Here is a 25,045-nt window from a genome sequence, read left to right as displayed (position 1 = left end):
GTCTCCACCATAGTAATTATTACATTTTATTATCATTTTTGCATGTCTCCCTTCTCCTGAGCACCTTCCACAGTGTCTAGCACATAATACGAAGTGATCAGTAAATATTTGATAAAAAGAATGAATTAGGCTCTCAGCCCTCTGAATGTCTAAGTAGAGGTCTGTGCTTCTCATGCACAATTTACCATATTCTTCCTTGTCATGTAATGTTTTTATCAGTATTTATCAGTCTTATATTCCCTGATAGAGATTTCACTCTGTGAAGACAGACACTGCATTTCCCACTGTGCTGCAGACACCAGTGTTTAATGAATATCATTTGTGTTGCACAGATTGCGGGGGTAGGGGTATCTCTGGGTATCCAGACCAAACTAGACTCCAAATTCTCCCTTCTGCCTTGGTTCAAGGGCAAAAGTGACTCTCAGCGAATCTCAGAGTCACCTGACCTGGCCCTAGAACTGGACATAGAAAACAGAGCTGCTTTGTGAGCCATCTGAGGGTCTAGGTTCAATGTGAACTCCAGGAACCTTCCCAGAGTTTCCCATGGGGCCTCAAGACTTGCACGTGCTGCTAAGAGAGGTAAAGAGGTAAAGGAACAGGAACAAAACTTGGAAACAAGAAGTGAGTGGGAGGGGGTGGTGAGGTCAGAGAGAAATGGGAAACATGGGTTTGGGGCACAACAGAGAGCACTGTTCCAAGAGTCCAGTGACCTAGATTCTCTCTCTGGCTCTGTCCCTGCCTTAGGTGAGGGAGGAAAGAAAATGAATACGTGAGTGCCCACTGTGTACTTGCATGTAGGTTTTATATAGATTTCCCAACAGTCCTGCAGGAAGCTGAGGTTCAGAGAGGGAGATGACTGGCCTATGGACACACAGCTCAGTGTATCTAGGAAAAAGGACACAATTTAATTTCTCACAGCCTCAGTTTCCTCTTCATTAAAATGAGGGACATGACAGCATCTTTAAGGTTCTCTCCTCTCTAACTTCTACTAGTAGAATATTTTGAGGACAAAACCCCTCAACCATGGGGTAAATGTGAAATGTAGAGGGGGCTGGGTGAGAAGCCTTAGGGAAGCCCTGAGCTGGGCTAGAATTTGTCTTCATGCTGTGGGCGTGAGCCTTCTGCCTCTCTGTGTCTGTTTCTCACTTGGTTCCAGAGGGTGAAGTCGGCCCTGGGGCACAGGTAGAGAGGATCCTGGTCACAAAGTATGTGAATTACACTTGTGAATCTGGGAGAGGAAAAGCAAGCTGACTTCCTGCAGCACTTGAGCGGTGGGACGGTGTGCGTTTCCTGCCTACCTGGCCCAGGAAAGACGCGCTTTGGTAGGGAGCACTTGGCAAGAGAGTGGCTGGGAGGGCCATAGCTGAGGGCTTAATTAGGGAATGGGGTTTATTAAGGGGGCCAAGGGAGGGCAGGGCGGAAGGTTATCCCCCAATACCTCTTCCTGGCGCCCCCTGGATCAGCCAACGCATTCTGGATAAATTTGGGGGAGGGGCTACATCTGCAGCTTCCAGCACCCCTGCTGACCCTCGGTGCCCGCGGGTTATGGGAGATCTCAGCTGTAGGCCTGAGCATTCCGACAGGAGCAGGGTGGGTCACTTCCCCTGCGGGACGCTGCCTCTGGAAAATGCGCCACCCAGCACCTGGGGGCGACAGCCTGGGAAAGGTGCTTCTAGGGATTTGGGTTTCTCGCGGGGTGGGAATTGCCGGGGGGCGAGGCGGGGCGGGGCGGAGCTTGGGCGGGGCGGCCCGGCAGTGGCCAAGCCCGCGGGAAGGGACGGTCATTAGCATAGCCTCCGCCCCTCTCGGCGCAGCCCTGCCCAGAAACCCGAGCCGAGGCCGGCCGCGCTCAGCCGGGGCTGCTGAATGGGCGTGCGGCTCCCGGCCCCTGCCCTCTCGCGTCCGGCCCCCGCTCTCGCTCCTGCTCCAGCTCCTGCTCCCGCCCCGCCCGGGCCTCCGCCGGCCGCCGCCATCGGCCACCCCAGCTGTGAATGAAAGGCCGGCGCCGCCGGGTGCTGGCTGCAGGCGACGCGGCCTCCCGAGAGGCACTCGCCCCGCCAAGATGTACGGTAAGGAGGGCTCTGCCTCCGGGCTCGCAAACTTGCAGAACGCGGACCTTTGTCCCCCTGCGGGGCCCCGGCGAGGCCAGGGGCGCGGACTCGGTGCCCGGCTGGGCTCTTTCTGTCGCTCTGTGTGCGCGTCTGTGCTGGGAGGACAAAGATGCTCAGGACCGGGGACCGTAGGGTCCTCGAGGTCCTTCGGACCTCGCTCGTTTGAGGGCGCTGGGGCGGGTGGGCGGTGGTCCGTCGGGGTGCAGTGGGCTCGGGGGATCCGAAGCGGCTGGGTTCTAGGGAAAGCGAGTCTCCCTTGGAGCCGAGCAGACAGGGGGTGTTGTGACAGCATTTGCAGAATTAACAAAAGCAGGTTGTGCTGGGGAGTTTTATGCGGGAAGCCGGTCCGGGATTGCGGGGAGACGCTCGCTGCCTGCCTTGTGCCGGCTCCGAGCATGTGGGAGGCGGCGCCCGCGGTGCAGAGGGCTGGCCAGAGAGCCAGTTCTGGGAGCCTGGTCTCGCCGCCCCTGGATGGACCTGCCCTTTGCTTGCCCCTGCCGCCCGTGGGACCCAAGCTCCCGAACTTCCAGATATGCCCTCCGCAGGGATGAACGGGAGAGACGCTAATGAGGGTGCCGGGCAGCTCTGAGTGGCCACCTCTGGCTGTCCCCTGACCTCTCTTGCCCCCTTCCACGGCCATCCCCTCAACTGATGTGCAACAGTTAGCCAGACCCTCTTGATACCCTGTTCTGCTTTAAAAATTTCCAGGAATTCCTCTGGTTTTGGAGGCAGTGTGGGTGAAGAAAAGAGCACTCTGGGTCTCAGATTGCAGCTCTGAGGAATGGAGGACTGGAGACCCAGACGAGTTTAGAAATCAGTGGCATTACAGAGCCTCCAGATACTCTGAACTGGTGTGTGTGTGTGTGTGTGTGTGTGTGTGTGTGTGTGTGTGAGTGAGAGAGAGAGAGAGAGAGACAGACAGACAGAGACAGAGAGAAAAAGAGAGAGGATCCCCATGGACCTAAGTCCATCGGAAATCAGGCTCTGGCAGCTATTTAGGGCCAGCAAAAGAGCTGAAGCTATGCTCAGCTCCCACCCCCATGGCCAGGTAGGGGCTCAGGTGGCACCTGAGGGGTGAGTGTCGGAAGAAAAGCACATTCCTGATTTAACCCATCGCCAAGGCCGCTCAGCTGCCTCACTCTGCAAGCAAGCGCTATGAGTCACAAAGTTTGAGGCACAGGAAGCTGAGAGTGTAGTACGAAGGCTCAGCAGTCAGTGGGCCTCATTATTTAGAGAGACACTCAGCCTTTTAATCAGCCTCCTTTCCTGCCCCATTGGTCACACATGTGCATTTCTGAACCAGGTTGGAACATCAGCAGGTCCCTTCAGCAAGTATCATCTCTTGGATGGGCCAAGGCTGGGGAGTGGGGTGGGAGGGGATTGACTTCAGAGCGTGTGCTGCTGGCCAATGGGGAGTCTGCAGGAAGGTAGCAAGGCGGTTGTGTTTTATAAGCTAGGAGGTTGTGAGGTTCCCAGGAGAGAGCTATATTTTCTTACTCTCTGTTTTTCCCCCATTCTTTTCTGCAGAGTGAGCAGCCTAAAGCTGCAGGTCACTTGATAAAAGCATGTGACTGCAGGGGCACCTGCAGTGGGGAAGGAGTTAGGACAAGGCCCATCAGAATAGGTAAGAATTAGGAACCCTGGTTCTGCTGGGTCACCTCGAGGCATTTAGTCTGAGACAGTTTGATAACTGATCCCAGGATACCTGAGCGTTGGGGGTCCCAGTCTGCCTCTGTTGTGTGAAGCAAGTCAAGGAAGAGTTGGATGGTACAGAAAGGTGAACCAGGAGGCTGGCATATCTGCGTGCTATTTTTGGATACACCACAGATTTTCAGTTCTCTTTTATAATATGTTCTTATTCCTCCAGATGCAAACAGAGACAGTACTTACCCCTGATTCATGCATAGAAAGATTGTAGTGGAGGAATCCTCTGCACACTTGCCTGCAGCAAAGTCACGCCAGTGCTGGTTGCGAGATGATTACTGAGTCTTGCTTAGTGCAAAGCCTTGTCTTAGGAGGTGTGAGAGGTGCCCACTCTCCAAGGGGAGGGCTCGTTGGCCTGGATTTCAGTATTTTCTTGACTTTCATGAAAAGAAAGGGTCCATGTCATACTTATAATCATTCTCTCCTCAGAGGCAATCAAGTGATGAAAAAAGATGTGAATAGGGAGGTTGGGAAGGCATAGAATCATAGACTTCTTATATTTGGTTCTTATTTTCTGAGTGATTTATCCAAGGTGGCACAGTTAGATGGAAAAAGGCAAAATGAAAACAGGGCTTCCTAGCTCAGTGCCCCTCCCCCCCCCCCTCCGATGCCCTGGGTAAATGCTCACTGGGAAAATGCCACCAGGGATTTTATTAACTGATGGGCAGTGAGGGCCCTGTGTAGAGCCAACAGTCACCTAAGAGCTTTAGGTAAAGGTGTCCCTTGACCATCCACCCTGGTTACTGGATCCATTATCAGTGTGCATAATCTCACTCCCATTGCGGCCTCTCAGCTGCGTGGTGATGCTGGACAGATCTTCACCTCCCCTCTCGTCTCCTCCTCACCTTACCTCTGCCCCCGACAACTCAGTCTCCCTGTGTCCTCAGTTTCCCCCATCTTCTTCCTTCCATCTATGGGAGAATAAGGGCCCCTTGTCTTTGCTAGAGGACACGGTGCCATCTGGGACAGAAAGAATCCTAGACATGGGACCAGCCCATCTCAACCCAGAGTCAGTTCATGTTTGTTTCATCTTAGACAAGTGGGTTTGTCTCTCAGAATGATATCTCTGTATAAAACAGCGAGAGGCCCATCCACCTCCCAGGTCTGTGTGAGCCTCAGAGCTGGACCCTGGATGTGACAGTGCATTATAAGAGGTTCTGCACTCACAAGACAAATTGCTCAAGAGCCTGTGCCCTTCAGGTCCTCCTGGGCCTTTGCTCTTCTCTTTTCTTCTCTGCTGGCTCCTAAAGATGCCTGTTTGCATAACCTCCCACCCCAGCTTAACACACAAGTCACCTTGACCTAGCTAGCCACTCAAGCCACTGAACTACTTCTCCTTCCTTTCACCAAACTCACCCCAGCTGCTCCTCACTGCTCACTCATTCCTAAGCCCCAGTCACTTTCTGGAAATGGCTCTCCGAAAGGACACAGGTGAGTCCCCACACTCTTTTTCTACCTATGAACACAGACTGACAAGGGATCTGGGAAACTATAAAAGCCCTTTGTACTGGGGTAGGAAGATTGTGAGCAAATTCTCTGCAAAAAATGGGTTCCCATTAGGGTTTTTTTGTGTGTGTTAGAATTACATAATTAAAAGTTTCCCTCTCCTTCTCCCCTGGGATGGAGCCACGGTGGTCCCACCTAGGAGCGTCCCACTTACGCACCAAGGCTGGGCCAAGCTCTCCAAGAAATACTACCCTCCGGAATCAGGGCAGCAGGCCATGAAGACGATTGGGAAGCATTTCCCCAGAACCACCGTCTGTGTAGCCCAGTCTCCCTTAAACAAAAGCTGCACTAACGAATCCCTCCTCACCTCTAGGTTCTGCCTCATGCCCAGCATAGGCCTTTCTTCATGCTTTGTGATTCAGAAAAGCCGACTGTAGGGAAAAGAGCAGCAGCACACAAATTTCTGTACATGTGCGTTACAGGGCACATGTGTGTGTGACTTGTGGGTGGCGGGGAGAAGTGCAGGGTGGAGCCGACCCCACGTGCGGCACAAAGGCTCACATTGGCAGACAGCTCCACAGATCCTGCTTCTCCTCATCGCAGGAGACACACACACACACACACACACACACACACTCCAACCTCATCCCCCAAATCCTGAGGCAGTCCTATGGTGCAGTGTGGGGCTTGTTCAGGTGGGAGCTGTCCCCCCGCCCCCTCCCTTCTCCTCCTGACTCCTTTATTCCCCTTAGGCGGGGTGGCGGGGGGGGGGGGGGGGGGGGGTGGTTGGAGTGAGTAGAGTCTGTTTTCTCTCTTGCTGCCCACAGTTCAGTGATTTCAAACGGTTGCAGTTTCCTTATTGCACATAAATAAAAACAAAAAGTTAATATCACCTTATGGAAAATCTGGAAAAGGGAGGAGGAAAAAAAAACATCCACAATTCTACCCACTAGAACCAATCTTTCATATTGTTATATGAATTACCCCTAAGACTTTGTGCTCACCTGCTTTTGCCCTTTCTTTTCTCTTTCCTGCCTGCTCCTGGCGTGTTACCCTGGTTGTGATGGTGGCTCTGCCCCTCAGGTAACCTTGGACCTGACTTTCTGAGCCTGTTTCCTGGCTCTACAGGATGACAATGCCCACCTCATGACAGGGATTAATCAGGATAAGAGAGCTGCCCCACTTTCTCCTTCCCTTTCTTCAACTTTCTCTCTTCTCTCCATTTCTTACTTTAAAAAAGGGGCAAAAAAAAAAAAATTTAAGCTTATGTCTGATAAGCTTAATAACAGTGCTTGTGATACTGTTCCTGGTATAAACAAAAGAAAAATCTACTTTGAAAAGCACCTTTTGGGAATTCCCTGGTGGTCCAGTGGTTTGGACTCTGCGCTTCTACTGCAGGGGGGCCCGGGTTTGATCCCTGGTTGGGGAACTAAGATCCCACAAGCCAAGGTGTGTGGCCAAAAAAAAAAAGCATCTCTTTTTTTCCCCCCTGGTAGTCATCCAATCCTTCTAGAAAATCTGGAAAACACCATAAACAATAAACAAGTATAACTTCTTTTACTGTTTTGATATCTTTCCTTCCATGCATTTGTTTATGTGGTTAGAATTATTCATTTCCCATAATTTGGTATTCTATTTTTTTCTACTTAACATTAGAATATAAGCATTCCCCCACCCCCAAGTTAACACAAAGTCACTGGCTGCCATTTTTAATGCCATTTTAATGCTATGTAACAGTCCACTGAATGGACATATAATTTCCTTATTGTACATTTAAGTTGTTCATAAAGATTCAGTGTTATAACCCTGGGAAGAGTACCGGGTGCACAGAGCTTTCTCTGAACTTTGGAGTATTTCCCTAGCCCTCCAAATGGGTTGATCAAGGTATATAAACATTTTAAAGATTTGTTACATATTGTCAAATTGTTTTCAATTTGTATCGATTACACCAGCAGTTATGAGAGTACCTATCTCCTTGCACTCTCAAAAGCATTAAAGGTTGAGATTTTTTCCTAATCTTACTAATTTGATAAGAAACATTATATAATTTTAACTTGTATTCTTTATTACTAGTGAAGTTAAACACTTCCTATATTTTCTAATCTTTTGCATTTTAGTGAATTGTCATATGAGTAGGATTAGTTTATTTATTGAGGACTTAACCATTGGCCTGTCATTTGCTTTATGCTTTGTATTTTGAAGGGAAATAGAGATAAACTGTCAAGTATTTGTGGAGTGTCAACTATATATGATACTACAGGGCATCGTGAGGGATAAAAAATGTATAAAAGTTCCTTCCATCAAGAAGTTTCCAGTTTCAGTGTGCAAACGAGTTGTAAAACCTGCAAAAAATTAAATGATACAGAGACAGGTTCAGTAAAATTACACAGTTTCGCAAGGTGGAATGGAGCTACTCTTCAGATGGCCAGCCAGCAATATTTGGACGTGGAAGAGCCCACTGGGAGGTGGAGCCATTAGGAGGGCTTCGCAGGGCAGCAGGCATTTGTGTGACATTCTGAGGGCTGGGGGATGGGGGGCGGGGGAGCATGCCGGGAGATACACCAGTGTAAGTGCACAGAGGTGGGGAAAGGAAAGACATGTCCAGGGATAGTTAGGGAAACTACCTGGGATTGGGCAGTTTAGATGGTGAATTATGTGATGGAGAAGGAGATTTTGTCAGGATAAGGAGTTTTCACTTACCCCTATGAACAGTGGGAGCCGGTGAAGAGTTGAAAACTGTCAAATGGCTGATTTGCTCAATTAATGTTTTAAAGAAATGAAGCTGGGGGCACTGTGCAGAATGGGTGGGGGGATGATGGGAAAATGAAGGAAAGAGGAGGAGATAGATGCTGAAGCCGCAGGCAGTAGCCTAAGGAGTGAGAAAGCTTTGGACCAGTTACAACTGTGCGTCTGCAGTGGAAGATGTTTGCCCCTTTAAAAAAAAAAAACAAAAAACAGTGGGACTGGGTGGGGATAAGGTGAACTGAAACTTTAAAAAAAATTCCCATGGTACATAAAATGTGGGTTATATAAGCAGATATAAAAAATAGTTTATTGTGAAATAGGTGCTAAGTTACCTAGAGCAGTAAATTTATTATAATCTAATTCTAAAGAGGATTTGGAGCATATATTTTACACACACACACACACACACACACACACACACACACCTGTGCTACAATAAATAAAGAGATCAATGCAAAGAAAATCTAAGAGTAAAACAGAAAAAAAAAAAAAGTCAAAAATAAAGTTGTATCAGGGAAAAAACACCTACCAACCAGCCCTGTTGCAAATTCAGTTTTGAGCTTCCTGTAGGCCAAAAAAGGGAGGAGAAAAGTCATTTGCAAAACTCATAGCATCTTTAACACTTTTAAAAACTGCAATTGCCTGGGACAAATACAGTTTTTTGAGATGCTAAGATCTGAAAGAAATTCCTCCCTGAGTTCCTCCTTAAAAAGGAGATATTTCAAAAATATTGGCCTAAATTAGATTTTTCTTTTGAAAATATAGTTCCCTTAATCAGCTCTATCCCAGTTTGTAGAGTATGAAGACTAGTCCAAATACAAGTTTGTGGATTCTGATTCCTCCCTGAAACGGCCACGGGCTCTGCCCTCAGCTTCCTTCCTGGTTTGGATGAGCCAGGACCTGCCGAGGCTCTTGCCACGCTTTGTGGCTGTGGATGTTATTTTCTCCTTCCACGGATGAACGTGAGTCTTTTGAGAGTGTGCTCCCTGGAGAAGCTGTTCCTGTCTCCACAATCCAGGGAGGCCTGTCTGTCCCTCTCGTTCACATGCCTTATTTTAATTCACTGCACAGCCATTGACCACAATCTAATATTCCTCTTCTCTGTGTTCCCCACTGCACCTTTTTTTTTTAATATGTTTTGGTTTTTTCTTTTAATTAATTAATTAATTTATTTATTTATTTATTTTATTTATGGCTGTGTTGGGTCTTCGTTTCTGTGCGAGGGCTTTCTCTAGTTGTGGCAAGTGGGGGCCACTCTTCATCACGGTGCGCGGGCCTCTCACTATTGCGGCCTCTCTTGTTGCCAAGCACAGGCTCCAGACGCGCAGGCTCAGTAATTGTGGCTCACGGGCTTAGCTGCTCCGCGGCATGTGTGATCTTCCCAGACCAGGGCTCGAACCCATGTCCCCTGCATTGGCAGGCAGATTCTCAACCACTGCGCCACCAGGGAAGCCCCCCCACTGCATCTTTAAGGCGCAGAGCACTGCCTGGTATGGAGTAGGTGCTCGAAAACCTACTCATTCATCCTTGTTGAATGGGTGAATCCTGAGCTAGATGTCTTTTCTGAAATTTACCTCTTTATAACTTCTGACCCTCTCTGTATTTCAGCCTTAACTGTGTTTTGAATAACAGTGCAATTACGCTTACTTTCGTTTCCATTCATTGGGCACCACTATGTGCCAAGCAGCGTTCTAAGCACTTTTTAGGTATTTACTGATTTAATCCTCCCCAAATTCTAGGGGTTGGTAATTATTATTCTCGCTTTAGAAATGAGAAAACTGAGGAGCTAAGGGTTTTAGTGACCCGCCCGTGGCTACACAGTTATGTGATTGGGCTGGGATTTGAACCTTGGCATTCTAGCTCCACAGTGCGGACTTACCCCCCCTCCTACAATGCTGTCTCTAGAATATTCTGAATATTTCAGAGAATATGGGTCTTTCCTTTGCAGAGCTCACTGCACCACAGAGACTGGCACATGTTAACTTGGGGAGAGAGGAGAGCGTGCACGTCAGGGATGCACTGCTGAGGGGGACGTGCCTTCTCGCTGGTCCCAGGCCCGTCAGCAGGGAAGCAGGGAGCTCACTTCAGGATGGAGCCTCTGCCTCTTGGCAGCCTCCCCGCCTCCTTTATCATTGTTTTGCTTTGTCAGAGAGAGAAAGGGCCCAGGAAGAGTCTGGGGGACCTAGATGAGAAAAGGTAAGCAAGAGAGGATTCAGAGAGTAGGTTGGTGAGGGCGGAAGACAACGCAAGCGCCAGTGATGGCATGACAAACAAGGGAGCTTGGGCATGCATCTCAGAGAGAGAGAGACTGGCAGGCAGGCGGGTGGGGCTGTCACACAACCAGCACTGAGTCACACACATGCCTTGTTGGCAGTGTTCTTAACAACGTGGTCCGTGGTCAGTGCTTGACCTGGAGGACCCAGAAGGACCCCAGAGACTGAGACCTTCATTCACAGGAGGAGCTTCTGTTTTTCTGATAGTTTGTCTGTGAATTAAAACTCCTTCCCTACATCTTCAGGTCCAGCCAGCCTAGAAGCAGTGATTGCTGCCTCTGAGAGGTGGGGTTAGGACTGGGCTGTGTGTGTTAGAGAGGGACGGTGGTCCAAGTCCCCAGTGGCCACCTTCTAGCCATAGGACCCTGGACAGTTAGTTCCTCTCTCTCTGAGCCCATTCCCTCCCCTATAAAATGGGGATAGTTTGCTTTGTAATGAGAAAATGTCCCCATACATGTATTTATGTTATAGAACATCATACCTATGAAAGGGGATATTATCATCATCTGAGCAATTCTTGTGGATGCTTCTGGGGCAAGGCCATGCCCTCTCCAGAAACAGTGGCAATCCCTGCTTACAAGGATGAGTATATCATATTTAGACTGTATTTGTTAAAATCCTTAGACAGAAGGGTCTGGTAATAAGAATGTCAAACCAGAGAGCTGCTACAGGATTGGCAAGCTGGGCCCCTGACTCTGGGAAGCCTACCTGCCAGATGGGGGCCCTGAAAGGGGACAACCATAACGCTGATTCTGTCGAGCACTTTTCTTGTCTCCTCGAGGACCATGCGCAGATTGGTGGTCCGTGACTGTGTCCCTCTCATCCCTGTACCAGAAAGATGAGAAAATCTCTTAGACCACAAAAAGGACAGGTGTGACATCTTCATCTAAGTCCTTAGACTATGCTAAATTCTTATGCATTACTAAAATGTAGCGATGTTTATTCTGTGTCATTCTGTTCATTACCTCCACTCAGAACAACCCTTTGGTGGTGGACGTCATTACACCTGTGGTTGAGCTGGGGACACAGAGATTCAGAAGACCAATAATTTGCCCAAGGTCATGCAGCTGGTTGAAGTTCATTCTCCATTGTCTCCTAAGCAAGTGTTCACAGAACTGCATGTGAGATTAAAACACTGCTTTTGTACCTGGTGGCAATTACATGTGCCTTATGCCAAACAGCAAATTTCACCACAAGAGAATTCCAAACTGAATATTTTAGTAGATTTTACATAGTTTAGTTGTGGCTTTACGTCTAGGAATATGGGTGCCTGATGAGGACTTTGAAGCTCAGTTCCCTAATGCACATGCTGTAGTTTGCCTATAAATCTGAGAATTAGGATTCCTGGACTCAAATGCTAACTTTCTCATTACCCTACAGAAGGACTCAGATAAATTCAAGCATCTGGGAACCAGGAGTCTTAGATTCTTAGCCTGGCAGGGCTCCAAGCTTCATCATAACTATTCAGAACAGTTTCTCTCCATGTCCCAACTTTCTTTTCAGGTGAGTAATATGGGAAATAACATTTATAAATCATAAGTCCTAAGTTACAAGAACATTTATAAAGACCTTGGGTGAACATCTCTTAGAAGAGAACAGCTTGTAATAAAGCGATGCATTCCCAGCACCTCCTAGCTTCTTACTACTTGTGCAGGAGGTATGTTCCTAGAGCTGAATCATACAGGATGGATGCTGAAAAAACCCAGAGCTGTGCAGCCTCCACCAAGCCTTCTTTGTGTCCCCACTGTATCTTATACTTGGCTGTTATTTTTTTCATGTATTTGTCAAACTGAATGTCATTTATTTCTTTACACACTTAGATCTGTGAACCTCTTGAGGACACAACCTCTACCTTAATCTTTGTTTTTCCTAGCATCTAGGGGAGATCGTTGGTATGTAGTAAGACCTCAGATATTTGCATTGAACCATAAAATAATTGTATGTGTCATTCATCCAACCATAGGTACATACCTAGCAGCCCAAGTTTCCAAGGTACCAGTGATGGTGGGCTGGGGAATCTCTCTAAGGACAGAGAGGATCCTGTAGCGACAATAATATTTTACCATCTTACTGTGCCTTCCCGCCTCGATCATAATTTTTTATAGCATAAAGAATATGCCAGAATATAACCATTTGGCTTTTCCTCCAGAATTTAATGGTGTTTATCATGAGAAATAGCCACTTGGCCTACCGATGAGATGGTTAGGGCAGTTAGAGAGTCATTCTTACATATTTCTTTCTTGGTTTGTAGAGCTCGGAATAAATGTTACAATCATTTTCTTCAAAAAGGAAGGTTACTTAGTGGCATAATTATGGGTAAATCTTTATTTTGATTTCCATTCATATTGTTTGTGCAGTATTCTTTCACAAAACAAGAAAGATGAAAAGGCCTTTTGAGGCAAAGGCAATGAAATGTCTGTTTCTCGAAGCACTTGGCCAGAATGTTCCTGGATAAAGCACTCTGCACCCTTGTGCACCTTTGGTCTCAGGGCTAGAGTTCGGGGGCACCTGGAATAGCAGGTGTGCTGACTTTGGCTGAGGTTCCTATACAGGTAGAGTAGAAAAGGGAAAAAATACCAGGGTCGTCCCATTGTTTCCCTCAAACCCCTGATAGGGGCATGGTCCTTGTAGCAGGCCTGGGCCCAGGGGCTGCTAAATAGAGTAAACATGTCTGATTGTCTGACTATCTTGCGAAATTTCACCCCAAAGCTATTCCCCAGCACTGCTGGGAATGTCCTCTTCTCCCCCAGACAACGCTGTCGGAGCAGAACAGGGCTGAATGTTCTGGAGAGGAGTGGGCGGTGCTGGACATCATACAAGGCCTCCCTTCTATTTTCTCAAGGACATTCATTTCTGCACTGGGAGGTAGCGTTGGCCGTCAGGGTGATTCAGGCTCTGTTGCTGTGTGAATCTGGGCAAGATTCTCAACCTCCCTCAGATTTAGGTTCACCGTCTGTAAGTTGGGAGAGCTGGGCTGGATGGTCTTTAAGGGTTTCCCAGTTCTTACGTCTGCACCTGGGCTGGGGTGACTGGTCTGTCCTGTGGGTGAGACAGCAGGGACTGTGGGTGCATTCACAGCAGGAGATCCAAGTGGTAATGTAGGCACTGGGGTCTTGGGTTCTTTATGTAACCTGGCATCCATTTCCTCACTGATAAGACCAGGATAATGATCCCTTTGTTAATTCAAACAGTGTCTGTCCTGGGGTCCTGTTGAATGAAATGACGCTCCTGACGAGTTTGCTGGGGTAGGCGTGGATAAGAGGTGTGTGCCTTCCAAGTGCTGGATGCTATGACTCTTGCCCTATGTACATTCACATTTCACAAAAATCCTGTGTGGTAAGTGTTCTTTTCCCCTCTCCAATTTTCATATAAAGATAATAAAGTTCAGAGAAATTAAATGCCTTGTCCAAGGTCATCCAGCTCACTGAGTGGCATAACTAAGAAAAGAACGAGGTCTGTTTTTTTTCCCAACACTATTTTCTCTTCTAGTCCAAATGGACTCATTTAAAATGCCATTATTAATTGGACCATATCAAAATTTAAGACTTTGGTGCACCAAAGGACACTATCAACAGAGTGAAAAGGCAACCCACAGGATGGCAACCTAGAGAATATTTGCAAATCATATATCTGATAAGGGATTTCTATCCAGAATATATAAAGAATGCCTACAACTCAACAACAGAATAACAACTTGGTTAAAAATGGGAAAAGGACCTGAATAGACATTTCTTCATAGACAATATATAAATGGCCAACAAATACATGAAAAGATGCTCAATATCACTAATTATTAGGGAAATGCAAATCAAAACCACAATGAGATACTACTTCACACTGATTAGGATGGCTATTATCAAAAAAACAGGAAATAACAAATGTTGGCAAGGGTGTGGAGAAATTGGAATCCTTGTGCACTGCCGGTGGGAACGGAAAATGTTATGGCAGTTTTTCAAAAAATTAAAAACAGAACTACCGTATGATCCATTAATTCTGTCTCTAGATATATACCAAAAGAAGTGAAAACAGGGCCTCAAGAAGATATTTGTACACCCATGCTCATAGCAGCGTTATGCAAAATAGCCAAAAGTGGAAGCTACCTAATTATATCTTGACAGATGAATGGATAAACAAAATGTGGTCTATACATGCAGTAGAATATTATGCAGCCTTAAAAAGGAAGGAAAGCCTGACACATGCCACAAAATGGATAAACCCTGAGGACGTTATGCTAAGTGAAATAAGCTAGTCACAAAACAACAGACTCTGTGATTTCACTTCTATGAGGTACCTAGAGTAGTCAACTTCATAGAATAGAGGTCAGCAGGGGCTGAGGGGATGGGTATGGAGAGTTGTTCAATGCGTACAGAGTTTTGCAAGGTAAAAAGAGTTCTGGAGCATAAATAAGGCTAGGCTGATGACCTAGCATTAGTCACCTTGTTGCTTGGGGTGTATATAAAAGGAGACCCAGAAACTGACACCATCATAATCTTGGGATCTTTAGAAAACTCCTCCAACTTAAACTAAGAATATTATTAAAGTGCCATCTTTCAAAGAAAGAAAATTTGAATAATATCAAGGGCATGTCTGTGACTGCATTTTTGTGAAAGTGGCTGGAGGAATGATTATCAAATTTGGAGGTTCTGTTACAAATGGTCTGATTTAATGGCAAATGCATTATTCACCTTGTGGAGGAAGGTGCGTCTCAAGGAGCTAGCCGCTGTCCTTCTGAGCAGTGAAACTGAGGTACCAGGAGAGGTCATGTGACTGCCAGTGGAAAAAAGAGTGCCAGACACATTCCTCTGAAGAAAACAAGCAGTGAATTCAGATGTCGGCCCCAATTGAACCACAAGAGTTGGCGCTTGAAATTGCAGGTTGATTTCTGGTGAAGCTGCCTCTCACAACAGGCAACTCTAAGTGGCCTGCTCTGAGGTCAGCAGCAACAAGCTTTATTTATTTATGAAAAAAGCTAATGCCACGCTAGAAAGCCAGCCTGTCATCAATGCATGTACACTAGCCCTGAAAGAAACCCTCCAGAATATTAACAGTGGTTATTTCTGGGTGATAGGATCCCAGATGATTTTTAAACTTTCTTTTAAAAACTATTTGGGGGCTTCCCTGGTGGCGCAGTGGTTAAGAATCCGCCTGCTAATGCAGGGGACACGGGTTCAAGCCCTGGTCCGGGAAGATCCCACATGCCGCGGAGCAACTAAGCCCGTGCGCCACAACTACTGAGCCCGCGTGCCCCAACTACTGAAGCCCGCGCGAACCTAGGGCCCCTGCTCCGCCACCGCAGTGGGAAGCCTGCGCACCACAATGAAGAGTAGGCCCTGCTCGCCACAGCTAGAGAAAGCCCGGGCACGGTAACGAAGACCCAACGCAGCCAAAAATAAATAAATAAATTAATTAATTAATTTAAAAAACATTGTAAGTCAACTATACTCCAATAAAAATTAAAAAAAATTTTTTTTTAAACACAGAAAACAAACAAACAAAAAAACTCTTTGGTATTTTTTACATGTTGTGTAGTGAGCATGTGTTTTAATGGCAGAACATAAACATAATCCAAAGTGTTTTTCACCATCAAAGCCCTGTGGATGGTTATCTAACATCTTCTAATTATGTTTTAGGTATGATTAGGCAAGAATACACGCAAAAACAAATCAATGATGATAGAAGTTAGAAATCAGATAGTGGTTGGGTGAGGGGCTTGACTGGAAAGGGGAACTCTCTGGGGACATCCCAAATGTTCTCTCTCATGTTTGGGTGGTGGTTACACAAGTGTATAAACAGTTGTCGAAACTCAAGGCACTGAACTGGTAAGATCTGTGCATCTACTGCATGTTAATTATACTGCAATAAGACAGCAGGAAACCCAGGAAAAGAAGAAAACATTCATGCAAACAATCACAGGTCTGTTTTGCATTGCTGGCAGCTGGTGTGCCAGAAGACAGCCAGGGACCTGTGCCAGCCCCACCGGGCTCTCACCCGAAGCCCAGCAAGGTCCCCAGCACCCCAGTAAAAGTGCTCATTGAGAGCTGCTGGTCGGGGCGCATGCTGCTAGAAAACTTGTGCTGAGCAGAGAGCGGGAGAAGCTGACCCAGGAAGTCCAGGCCGGCGTTGGCAGCTGGGAGGTTGATGGTGCTGGCAGGGCGGGGGGGCAGAGGGCCCGTAAGGAGGGCCATCTGGTGCAAGGCCTTTGGAGCACTGCCATGGGCATTGCTGACTCTTGTTGGACCTTAAATGACAGAACAAAGCGTGGCTTGACCAGGCCTGCAGCCCCGTCTCAGCACCAGCACCAGCACGGAGGATGGCTGAGCAGGGCTGGGTGTGTGTGCAGGATTGATTTTTCCATTTCCTCCTTGGGGCTTCTGTGACCTCGCAGTGATGTCGTTCTCCTAAGAATGCATAGCCTTTAATGGCCTTATTATTCACCTGTTTCTTAATAATGTGCTGGTTTGTGATATCTGCACAAAGACCTACATCTCCCTAGCTAAAAATGGATTTTTTTTTCCAATGGCCCATGGAAGTGAATAAATCTCAGTGTCTCCTTTGCAGCCCCGGGGTTAAGTGTGAAGACCCTATAGTCAGATAGGTCTAGGTTTGAATCCCACTACCCCAAGTAACAGTTGTGTGACTTTGGATAAGTTTCTCAGCTGTGTGTACTAAGCCTCATTTTCCTCGTCTGTAAAATGGGGACATAGATCCCACCTCAGTGTTGTTGGGAGGATTGAATAAAACAATGCATTCAAACCTCTTAACAGTCCCTGATGCATAATGAGAGCTTCATGTTAGCTGATGTTGATGTTAATAGGAGGGGTTGTAATATGTATTTTACTATCAACAGATCCTTTTTAATGACAACATAGCAGTAACAGAGCCACCCCTCCAGAGGCTGAAGATCTGATTTGGAGCTCGCAATCTCCACTCATCATTCAGAGCTTTTTTAGAAGCTGTCCCTGGCCAGCTGGGTTTCTGCTTTCAGGACCCACTCTGCTTAGCTGCTTTCTCAGACTATCTGCTTCTTGCTTCTTGCAATGTGGGCAGAACCTGCCGGAGGGACTTTCTTCCTTGTGCAGGTATATACTCAGTATGCCCATGCGCACTAGAACTGCCTCATTAAAAATGTGTCTTGGCTGTGCTTGGCCTGATGCTTACCTGGCATTTTTAGTGTGGCTCAACCTAGCACTTGTTTTGCTTTTTTTTTTGCCGAATTCTGGTGCTTGCTCCTAATTCTGTTTTGCATTTCAAAAGTGTTGCTTCTGAAAGTCCCCTCTGGCACCACGGTCACGCTGGTCCTGACTTTATCTTTTAGCAGCTCTGGGCACGGTGCCTGTTTTGTGTTCCATCACCACTGCTCATGCTGTGACAGATTCTCTGATTATATATTTGGCCTTTTGAATGATTGATCTTGGAATCTTAGCCTTTAAGAGTCTGTGTCTTAAATCTGTTAGTTCATCTGTATATTTAAAGCGCTCACACTTGATCTCGATCATTTTGGCTCCATAACAATGAAGCTTCCTCTGGTTTCTATATTTGATACTGTGTGTTCATTTGGAAAGCTAGAGGTGAGTAACCTTGCTTTTTATAGGCTGCCTGGTGACCACAGTAGGAAACTGGACATATTATGGGAATGGGGAAAGCATTCATGGTATAAATCCTGAGTCCTGGTTTCCAGTTCTTAGCTCCAAACCTAAACCAAATCAGCAGTGAAATTTCAAGCACTCTATTGTTTTCATGTGATGGATTCTACTCCCTATGCTGCAGAGTCTCTGAGGGCAGGAGTTATCCACTGGAATAACCCTTACCCCCACGGTTCATGTGTTCTTTTTTTTTTTTTTTTTTTAATCCTACTCTATTTATTTATTTATTAAAATTTTATTATTTCTTTTGGCCACACCATGCAGCTTTCGGGATCTTAGTTCCCCGACAAGGGATTGAACCTGGGCCCCAGCAGTGAAAGCACCAAGTACTAACCACTGGACCACCAGGGAATTCCCCTGGTTCATGTGTTGTTAAAAAAAAAAAAAAATTGAATGCCTCAATATGCCAAGTGGTAGGTATTCAGATGGATAAATTTCAGATGAATGAATTCCCACAATGAGCTCAGAACACCTTACGGACAGCTATGCACATAGGCATGAACCTCCCATCGCACCCCACCCCACCCTTGATCTCATTTATTAGAGGTCCCTGGGTTTTGAAGGCCCACAAAGTACTTCCTTCCATATATGTAAACAATACACTGCTTATACTGATAAACAAAGTTTATAAAGTGAGAACCAATTAAATTATAAAATGCCAACAATGCTCTAATGGTTAGCGGTAATTCTATCATCAAAGTTACAGAATACCTCCAGGGTCCTAAGGCTACACTGGAAGCAGGAGGTCTCAGGGTCACTTCGGAAGTTCACCCGCATGGCCTGGGGGCCTGCGCTGCTTCTGATAGTAGAAGCAGCCTGGAGTTTGTCAATTATTCACACCTGGTGAAAGCTGAGCCTGTCAAAGCCCCCGTGACCCATGCAGAGGCAAACCAAGCACTGCCGGTGGTGGTGTCATCTTTAAATCAGTGTTTCATATAATATTTTCTGACGCTTCTAAACCAGCAATCACGGAAGCTGAGATTACGCCTCTCCTCTTCCCTTGGTAATCATTCCCCACTTGACTCCCTCTATTTGAGATTCCAAAGTCATCTCTACTGAAAACCTGTCCAGAAGGTCACCAGTGGAGGCCTGACTGCTGAGGCCTTTGCCTTCGCCTTCTCAGTTCTTGCTGGTTTTTTCCTCTCCTGACCATTTTCACTTTTTGAAACTCACCTCCCCGCTCAAACTGCCGTGACACGGTGCCCTCCGGGTTCTCGCCTCCCTCTGCGATTGCAGGCGCTGTGCAGATGCTGTGAGGCCCGGCCATTCCTGTCTCTATCGTCGCCCCTAGAAAGGCCCTCCACTTGCCCCTCAGCTGTCAACTCTGTTTGGTGGCCCTCACGTGTAAAGGGAGGGAGAGAGGCCGAGGTTAGCCTGCGTTCCGCCCACCCCATCTCTGGTCTTGATCCCAAATATCATCCCTTGGCTGTGGGGCCAGTGAGACACCCATCAGAAGCCTCTGCTTCTTCCTGATTTCCCTTTCCATTTATTTCTGCTTCGCCACGGGCTGGAGACTGAATATGCCCCACCCCCGACCCGGGTCGCATACTCACCCTGTGTGACTTCCCCACGTTTGTCACACCTCCAGCTGGACATTCCTAGTTCAAGGCCTTGTCTTGCTCCTCTGCCAGGGCTGTCACATTCTTTGTGGTCGCCCAGCAACGCCCCATCCATCTATCCACCGGAAGTAGATTCCTTACACATTCTAAGGCACAATCAAAGGTGACGTGGCTGTTAGTATAACGACAGTTCTCCCCTCTTGGCCTGGCATCCGAGGGCATCTCACCACCTGGCCCCTCCCTGACACCCCAGCTCCCCTCACACTGCCCTGGACAGACTGGCCCACTGACTTGTCTCAGAAGGCTCCCTTGGACTTGGCTCCTCCGAGCTTTTGCAGATGCTGTTCCCACTGCCTGGAAAGCCTTCCTTTCTCCTCTTTGTCAACACATTATCTGTACCTCATTTCCATTGGGAAGCACCTAAACTGAAATGACACCTCCACCCTCTGACGTCCCAGCACGCTGGCTCTCTGACTCAAGTGACACTTGTCCTTTTGTTATGGCTGCTTGAGCCCATGCCCAAGAGGACGGGGACTCATGCATCCTGGTTTTATTTTATTTTTTTCTTCATCTACGTCTAATGGACTCGATGCATTTGTGTTGCATGCCTGGTGTGTGCATGAATAAATGAGATGACTGCCAGGTCTTTAATCAACTCCAGCAAGAACCAAGCTGAGCAAGTCCAGAAAACAGTCCCTCTGTGTGTGTGTGTGTGTGTGTGTGTGTGTGTATGTGTGTGTGTGTGTTTTAAACTCTTGGATTCCAAATCTTTGAACAGAAAATTATTCGCATCAGACTTTGTGAGGCGTTTCACCCCGAAGAGAAAATGGGAAAAAATTTTAAATTGTATCTATTTTAAATTAAGTGAGGAGTACATAAAACATTTTTGTTGGGGGAGGAAATTCAACTAAAAACTAAGGCTCTAAGTCGGATGCAAATGTTCTTTATCTGCGCTGTCCAGTAAGGTAGCCACTAGCCAGTTGTGGCTATTGGACACATACAGTGTGGCTAGTGTGTCCGAGGAACTGAATTTTAAATTTTATTAGTTTAAATAACCACGAGTGACTGGTGGCTACCGCATCTCCTCATCCCATGCTGGAGGTAACCACTGATGACCCTGCACTGTGTGTCCTTATGGGTCTCTCTGTGTGCATTTACAGCATATTTCACACACATATTTGCATATGTGCCAAGTTTGTTGGGCCAGTAAGTGTTTCACACCAATGTCATCATGCCATATGAGTTCTGCAGCCGCCTTTTAAATTAGCAGTGCGTTTGAAGAGCTGTCATAGTGGTGCTCTCAGCTCTGCTTTATTCATTTCAGCTGCTGCACAGTGTCATTTGCATGGATGTTCCCTGGGTTATTTAGCCAGTCTCCTATTGATGAATATTTAGGTTGTTTCCAAACAAAGCCACCAATCCATTCTTACCTGCTTTCTTGTGCATCTGAGCAGGTGCAGGTACTGAGAATGGGATTTCTGAACCAAGGGGAGGAAAAGTACCAATATTCCATCTGTGGTCCTCCCAGCCCTGGTTCTCCTGGACTGAACATGCAAGGTCAGGGCCGACATGTCCTACAAGCCCCTGTGTCAGAGACAGTGCAGGGGAGCCGTTATTATTATTACTTTTTTGTAGGAAGCTGGCAGCCGTGTTCTACTCTGATCTTTGTTCTCACTCCCCATGCTGAGAAGCTGAAACCTAGATTTTATCAAACAGGCTGTGATGAGCTCTGAAAATACTGAGACATTAATAACAATTTGAAGGTGACAGACACAGACAGCATTCATCTGCGAGCTGAGTTCACTGCAGACTTGAGAACAATCTGGAATGTCGAGTGCCTCATATTTAGTTAGAGTTCCCAAACTGTGATCATTAGACCCATCTTGGGACACAAAGATAAGATAAATGGGTTTAAAGGTCCATGTGTTTGCTTGCATTGGATACTGGATGTTGAGCAATGAGTAAAACAAAGATTCATTGTACGATCTGCACCAGAGTCACTTTCGAAATGAGGGAAAGGAGGTCCAGGCCTTGGAAATGGCTGGGAGTCAGTGTAAATTAAAGTGAGAAGAGAAGCCGTTGCCTGCTTCTGGTGGTCACAGTGTATCTCATGCAATACTCCCCCCACCCACCCCAGTTTCAAAGCATGCTGAAATAAAAATTATTAAAGATTCCACACCAAGTTTTTTTCCCGGTGGTGATTTAAAATTCAACCCTGGAGGAGTTAGTGATGGCTGAGCTGGGATGAAGAACGGAGGAGGAAAGTGGTAAACAGCCCGTAACACCCTTTCAATTAGAAATGTCCCACCACAGCCAGGAGTGGGAATGGGCCCCTGTCCAACGAAGAGCTGGGGACAGAGAGGATTGCAAGTGAGCCCAGGAGAGGGGAGCAGAGGCTCAGTGGGGAAAGGACCTGCTCACCAGGCTTACAGACAAGCAAGATCAGGGCGGGGGGAATTGCAAATATCCATACAGCATTCATGGAAATGAAAACAAAGGAGAAAATTCACTGTGGTTTGATATATCAACAGGTCAAGCTGTTTTCTTTTCTCCACATCTCTTGTCCTAATTTAATCATAATTTTCATAGCTTGGGCCATACTGCGGATAGAGTTTAGCACATATACACCTTTCTCATTAAACACTCCATCCTAGGAAATTTTCCATGCTGTCACCTAGTCTTCAAAAGTATGCCAGTGAGGTTTGCACTTAAATTATTTATTCAAATACATTTCAGCCAGCTGGCTAAGTTTCACTGGGTTCCGTTGTTGACAGACGTCATGGTGGCGGTGTATGCTGTGCTTATGGTCAGTAGACATCTGAAAAATAGAATGCTGATGCTGGAAGGCTTCTCTCTGTTGTTTGCCCTCCAGATTTGTAATTGGCTTTTGGTGCATTGATTTTACTGGGTGGTGTTCAGACTCTGGCCCCAATCTACCTTCTTTCTCATGGCTGGTCCCAAACCTCGCAAGTCACTGTGGCGATGTGATATTACTGATACTGTCATTCCACAGTGCCAGGAAGAGTTTCTGATCCCATTTCCAGGACCAGTGTGGGCAGGGAGCCACCATTGGGGGTGAGGCATCCCCATTTCTGTCACTAATTCCAAGCTCTGGACTCCCGTCCCCTCCCTGTGTTGTCAGTCACAGCTGTGCTCTGTTCTCATTCAGGTTTGGCTCGTCTGGCTCTTCCTTTCTCTTTCTTTTCCCACCACCCGTATTTCCCTATGTCTTGGTTCCAGCTCCTTTTCTTGATGGCCTTCCTTCTTCTGCTGTCTCTAAACTCAAATTCCAACAGCCAGATTACTCTTGATTGGTCTTCCTAAAATACACTAGTTTCATCCTCTTATACCTCCTTTTCAACAAACCCTTAAATAACTCCCCCTCACATACAAGATAAAGTCTGGAGTCCTTACCTGGGCAGTCAGAGCTTCTTGTGTCCTAAGGACTTGAGAGCCTTCCGTGTGGAACCTCCTCTCCATCTACCCTTGGCCATTTCCTGTCCCTGAAGAGGCAGTTCACATTCTTGAGTCTTAAAAATTTTCATACCTCTTGACTCAATTTCTGGAAATCTATCCTAAGGAAATAATCCAGAAGGTGAAAAAAAGCTGTAATGTATACACACTCATTTCAACATTATTTTTTTTTCAATATTTATCTATTTATTTATTTTGGCTGTGCTGGGTCTTAGTTGAGGCATGTGGGATCTTTAGTTGCATGTGGGATCTTTTAGTTGCAGCATGCAGGCTTAGTTGTGACATGTATGCGGGATCTAGTTCCCCGACCAGGGGTTGAACCCGGGGCCCCCTGCATAGGGAGCACGGAGTCTTACCCACTGGACCACCAGGGAAGTCCCAACGTTATTTTTAAAGCATCAAAGTATAAATAAGATAAATGTCAAATAATATGGAAACAATTCAGTAAATGATTATAGATCTTCTCCCTAGAATTTTAAGCCACATTAACAATGGTAATTATGACGACAATTCAGCAACAGGAAAAATGCATATGAAATAGGATGAAGGGACCAGAGAGTTCACATTTATGGAGCACCTACTGTGTACCAGCTAATGCTAGGTGCCTTACTCATCTCCCACAGAGGAGGAAACCAGCAGCGGGCTCGGATGACCTGAGGTCACACAGCTCATAATCCCAGGTTTGCTTAATTCCAAAGCATGTGCTTTCTATGCTATAAAACACAAAGCTGTATCTATGTGATACAATTCCTATTTGGAGTAACAATACTGAGGATGAATCTTTTAAAATTGTTTTCTGTGAATATTATTTAAGCTATTCAACAATTTTATTGAATGCCCATTCTACACTGACAGCTAGATGGCAAGGAGCTAGCTCCCAGGCAAGCTTAGGTTCCAAAATCATGTCGACACATAATCTTTTACTTAACAGTTTCTCTTGCCTGGACTGCCCTTCCTCCTGCCCTACACATCCTTTAAGGCTCTGCCTAAATTCTACCGCTCCCAAGAAGTCTTCCTTAACCAACCCAGCCTAAGGAGCGTGCACTCTCCTTTGAGTCGCTATAACACATGAAACTTGCCTTAAGAAACATCAGTACACCCAGGCTGGCTTATATTTCATTAAGCGATTGTGCCTTTTCTCTGCAGCTAGACTGTAAGAGCCCCGAAAGCCAGACCTATGTCTTGTTAATGCTTCATATCCCCAGGAAGCCCTGGGTACAACTGAGGCCCATAATAGGTATTCAATATGTGTGTTGGCAAACCTCATTTCTCCCACAGTTGAGGCTGTGGGAGAGACTCTGGCATGACACTGGTTCTTGTGCCCCCCCCATGAGTAGATCAGAGTTCTCTGTCAAGTTCCCCTGCCAGTTACCACCTCTGCTCAAAAGGAGGTGAACTTTGCCTTTGTTATACGCCACCTTTTAAAAAACTTATTTTGAAATATAGATTCATAGGTAATTGCAAAGAAATGTGCAGGGCGGGGCCCCTGTACGCTCCACCCAGCCTCCTCTAATGTTAACATTTTTTTTTATTAATTAATTAATTTATTTATTTTTGACCGCATTGGGCCCTCGTTGCTGCGCGCGGCCTTCTCATTGTGGTGGCTTCTCTTGTTGCGGAGCACGGGCTCTAGGCATGTGGGCTTCAGTAGTTGTGGCTCTCTGGCTTCAGTAGTTGTGGCTCACAGGCTCTAGAGCACAGGCTAGCAGTAGTGGCACATGGGCTTAGTTGCTCTGCGGTATGTGGGATCTTCCTGGACCAGGAATCAAACCCATGTCCCCTGCATTGGCAGGCGGATTCTTAACCACTGCACCACGAGGGAAGCCCCAATGTTACCATCTTGTACAACAATAGTTCGGTATCAATACCAGGAAACTGACATTGGTGCAATCCAGAGAGCTGGTCCAGATTTCATCATCACTTATACATAACTTTTTAAAAATAATCCATCTTAGAAATTATCTTTTTCTACTTGAACACATTTTCTTCATATCCCTGCCTACCATAATTACTCTCGCTTCAAACTGTCATACACACTATTGCTCTGAAGTCAGAGGGCCTTCCTTGTTCTGTTCCTGGCCCTGTTCCCT

General features: G+C 46.5%; 1 protein-coding gene across 4 annotated transcripts in view; it reads left to right on the top strand.

Moving 5' to 3' along the window:
* Positions 1-1,810: 1,810 nt before the first annotated feature.
* Positions 1,811-25,045, top strand: part of EFR3B (EFR3 homolog B) — an 87,137-nt gene continuing 63,902 nt past the window's right edge. For all 4 annotated transcript variants that reach the window (XM_082357428.1, XM_082357430.1, XM_082357429.1 and 1 more), the window contains exon 1: positions 1,811-2,069. In XM_082357428.1, the coding sequence (XP_082213554.1) occupies positions 1,992-2,069 (78 nt within the window). In that variant the 5' untranslated portion in view covers positions 1,811-1,991. The remainder of the gene's footprint in view (positions 2,070-25,045) is intronic.

This window comes from Balaenoptera borealis (genome assembly GCF_965194805.1).
Source record: "Balaenoptera borealis genome assembly, chromosome: 15".
NCBI lineage: Eukaryota > Metazoa > Chordata > Mammalia > Artiodactyla > Balaenopteridae > Balaenoptera > Balaenoptera borealis.
Note: the sequence above shows the minus strand (reverse complement) of the source record. Positions and strands in the feature narration are given on the sequence as shown.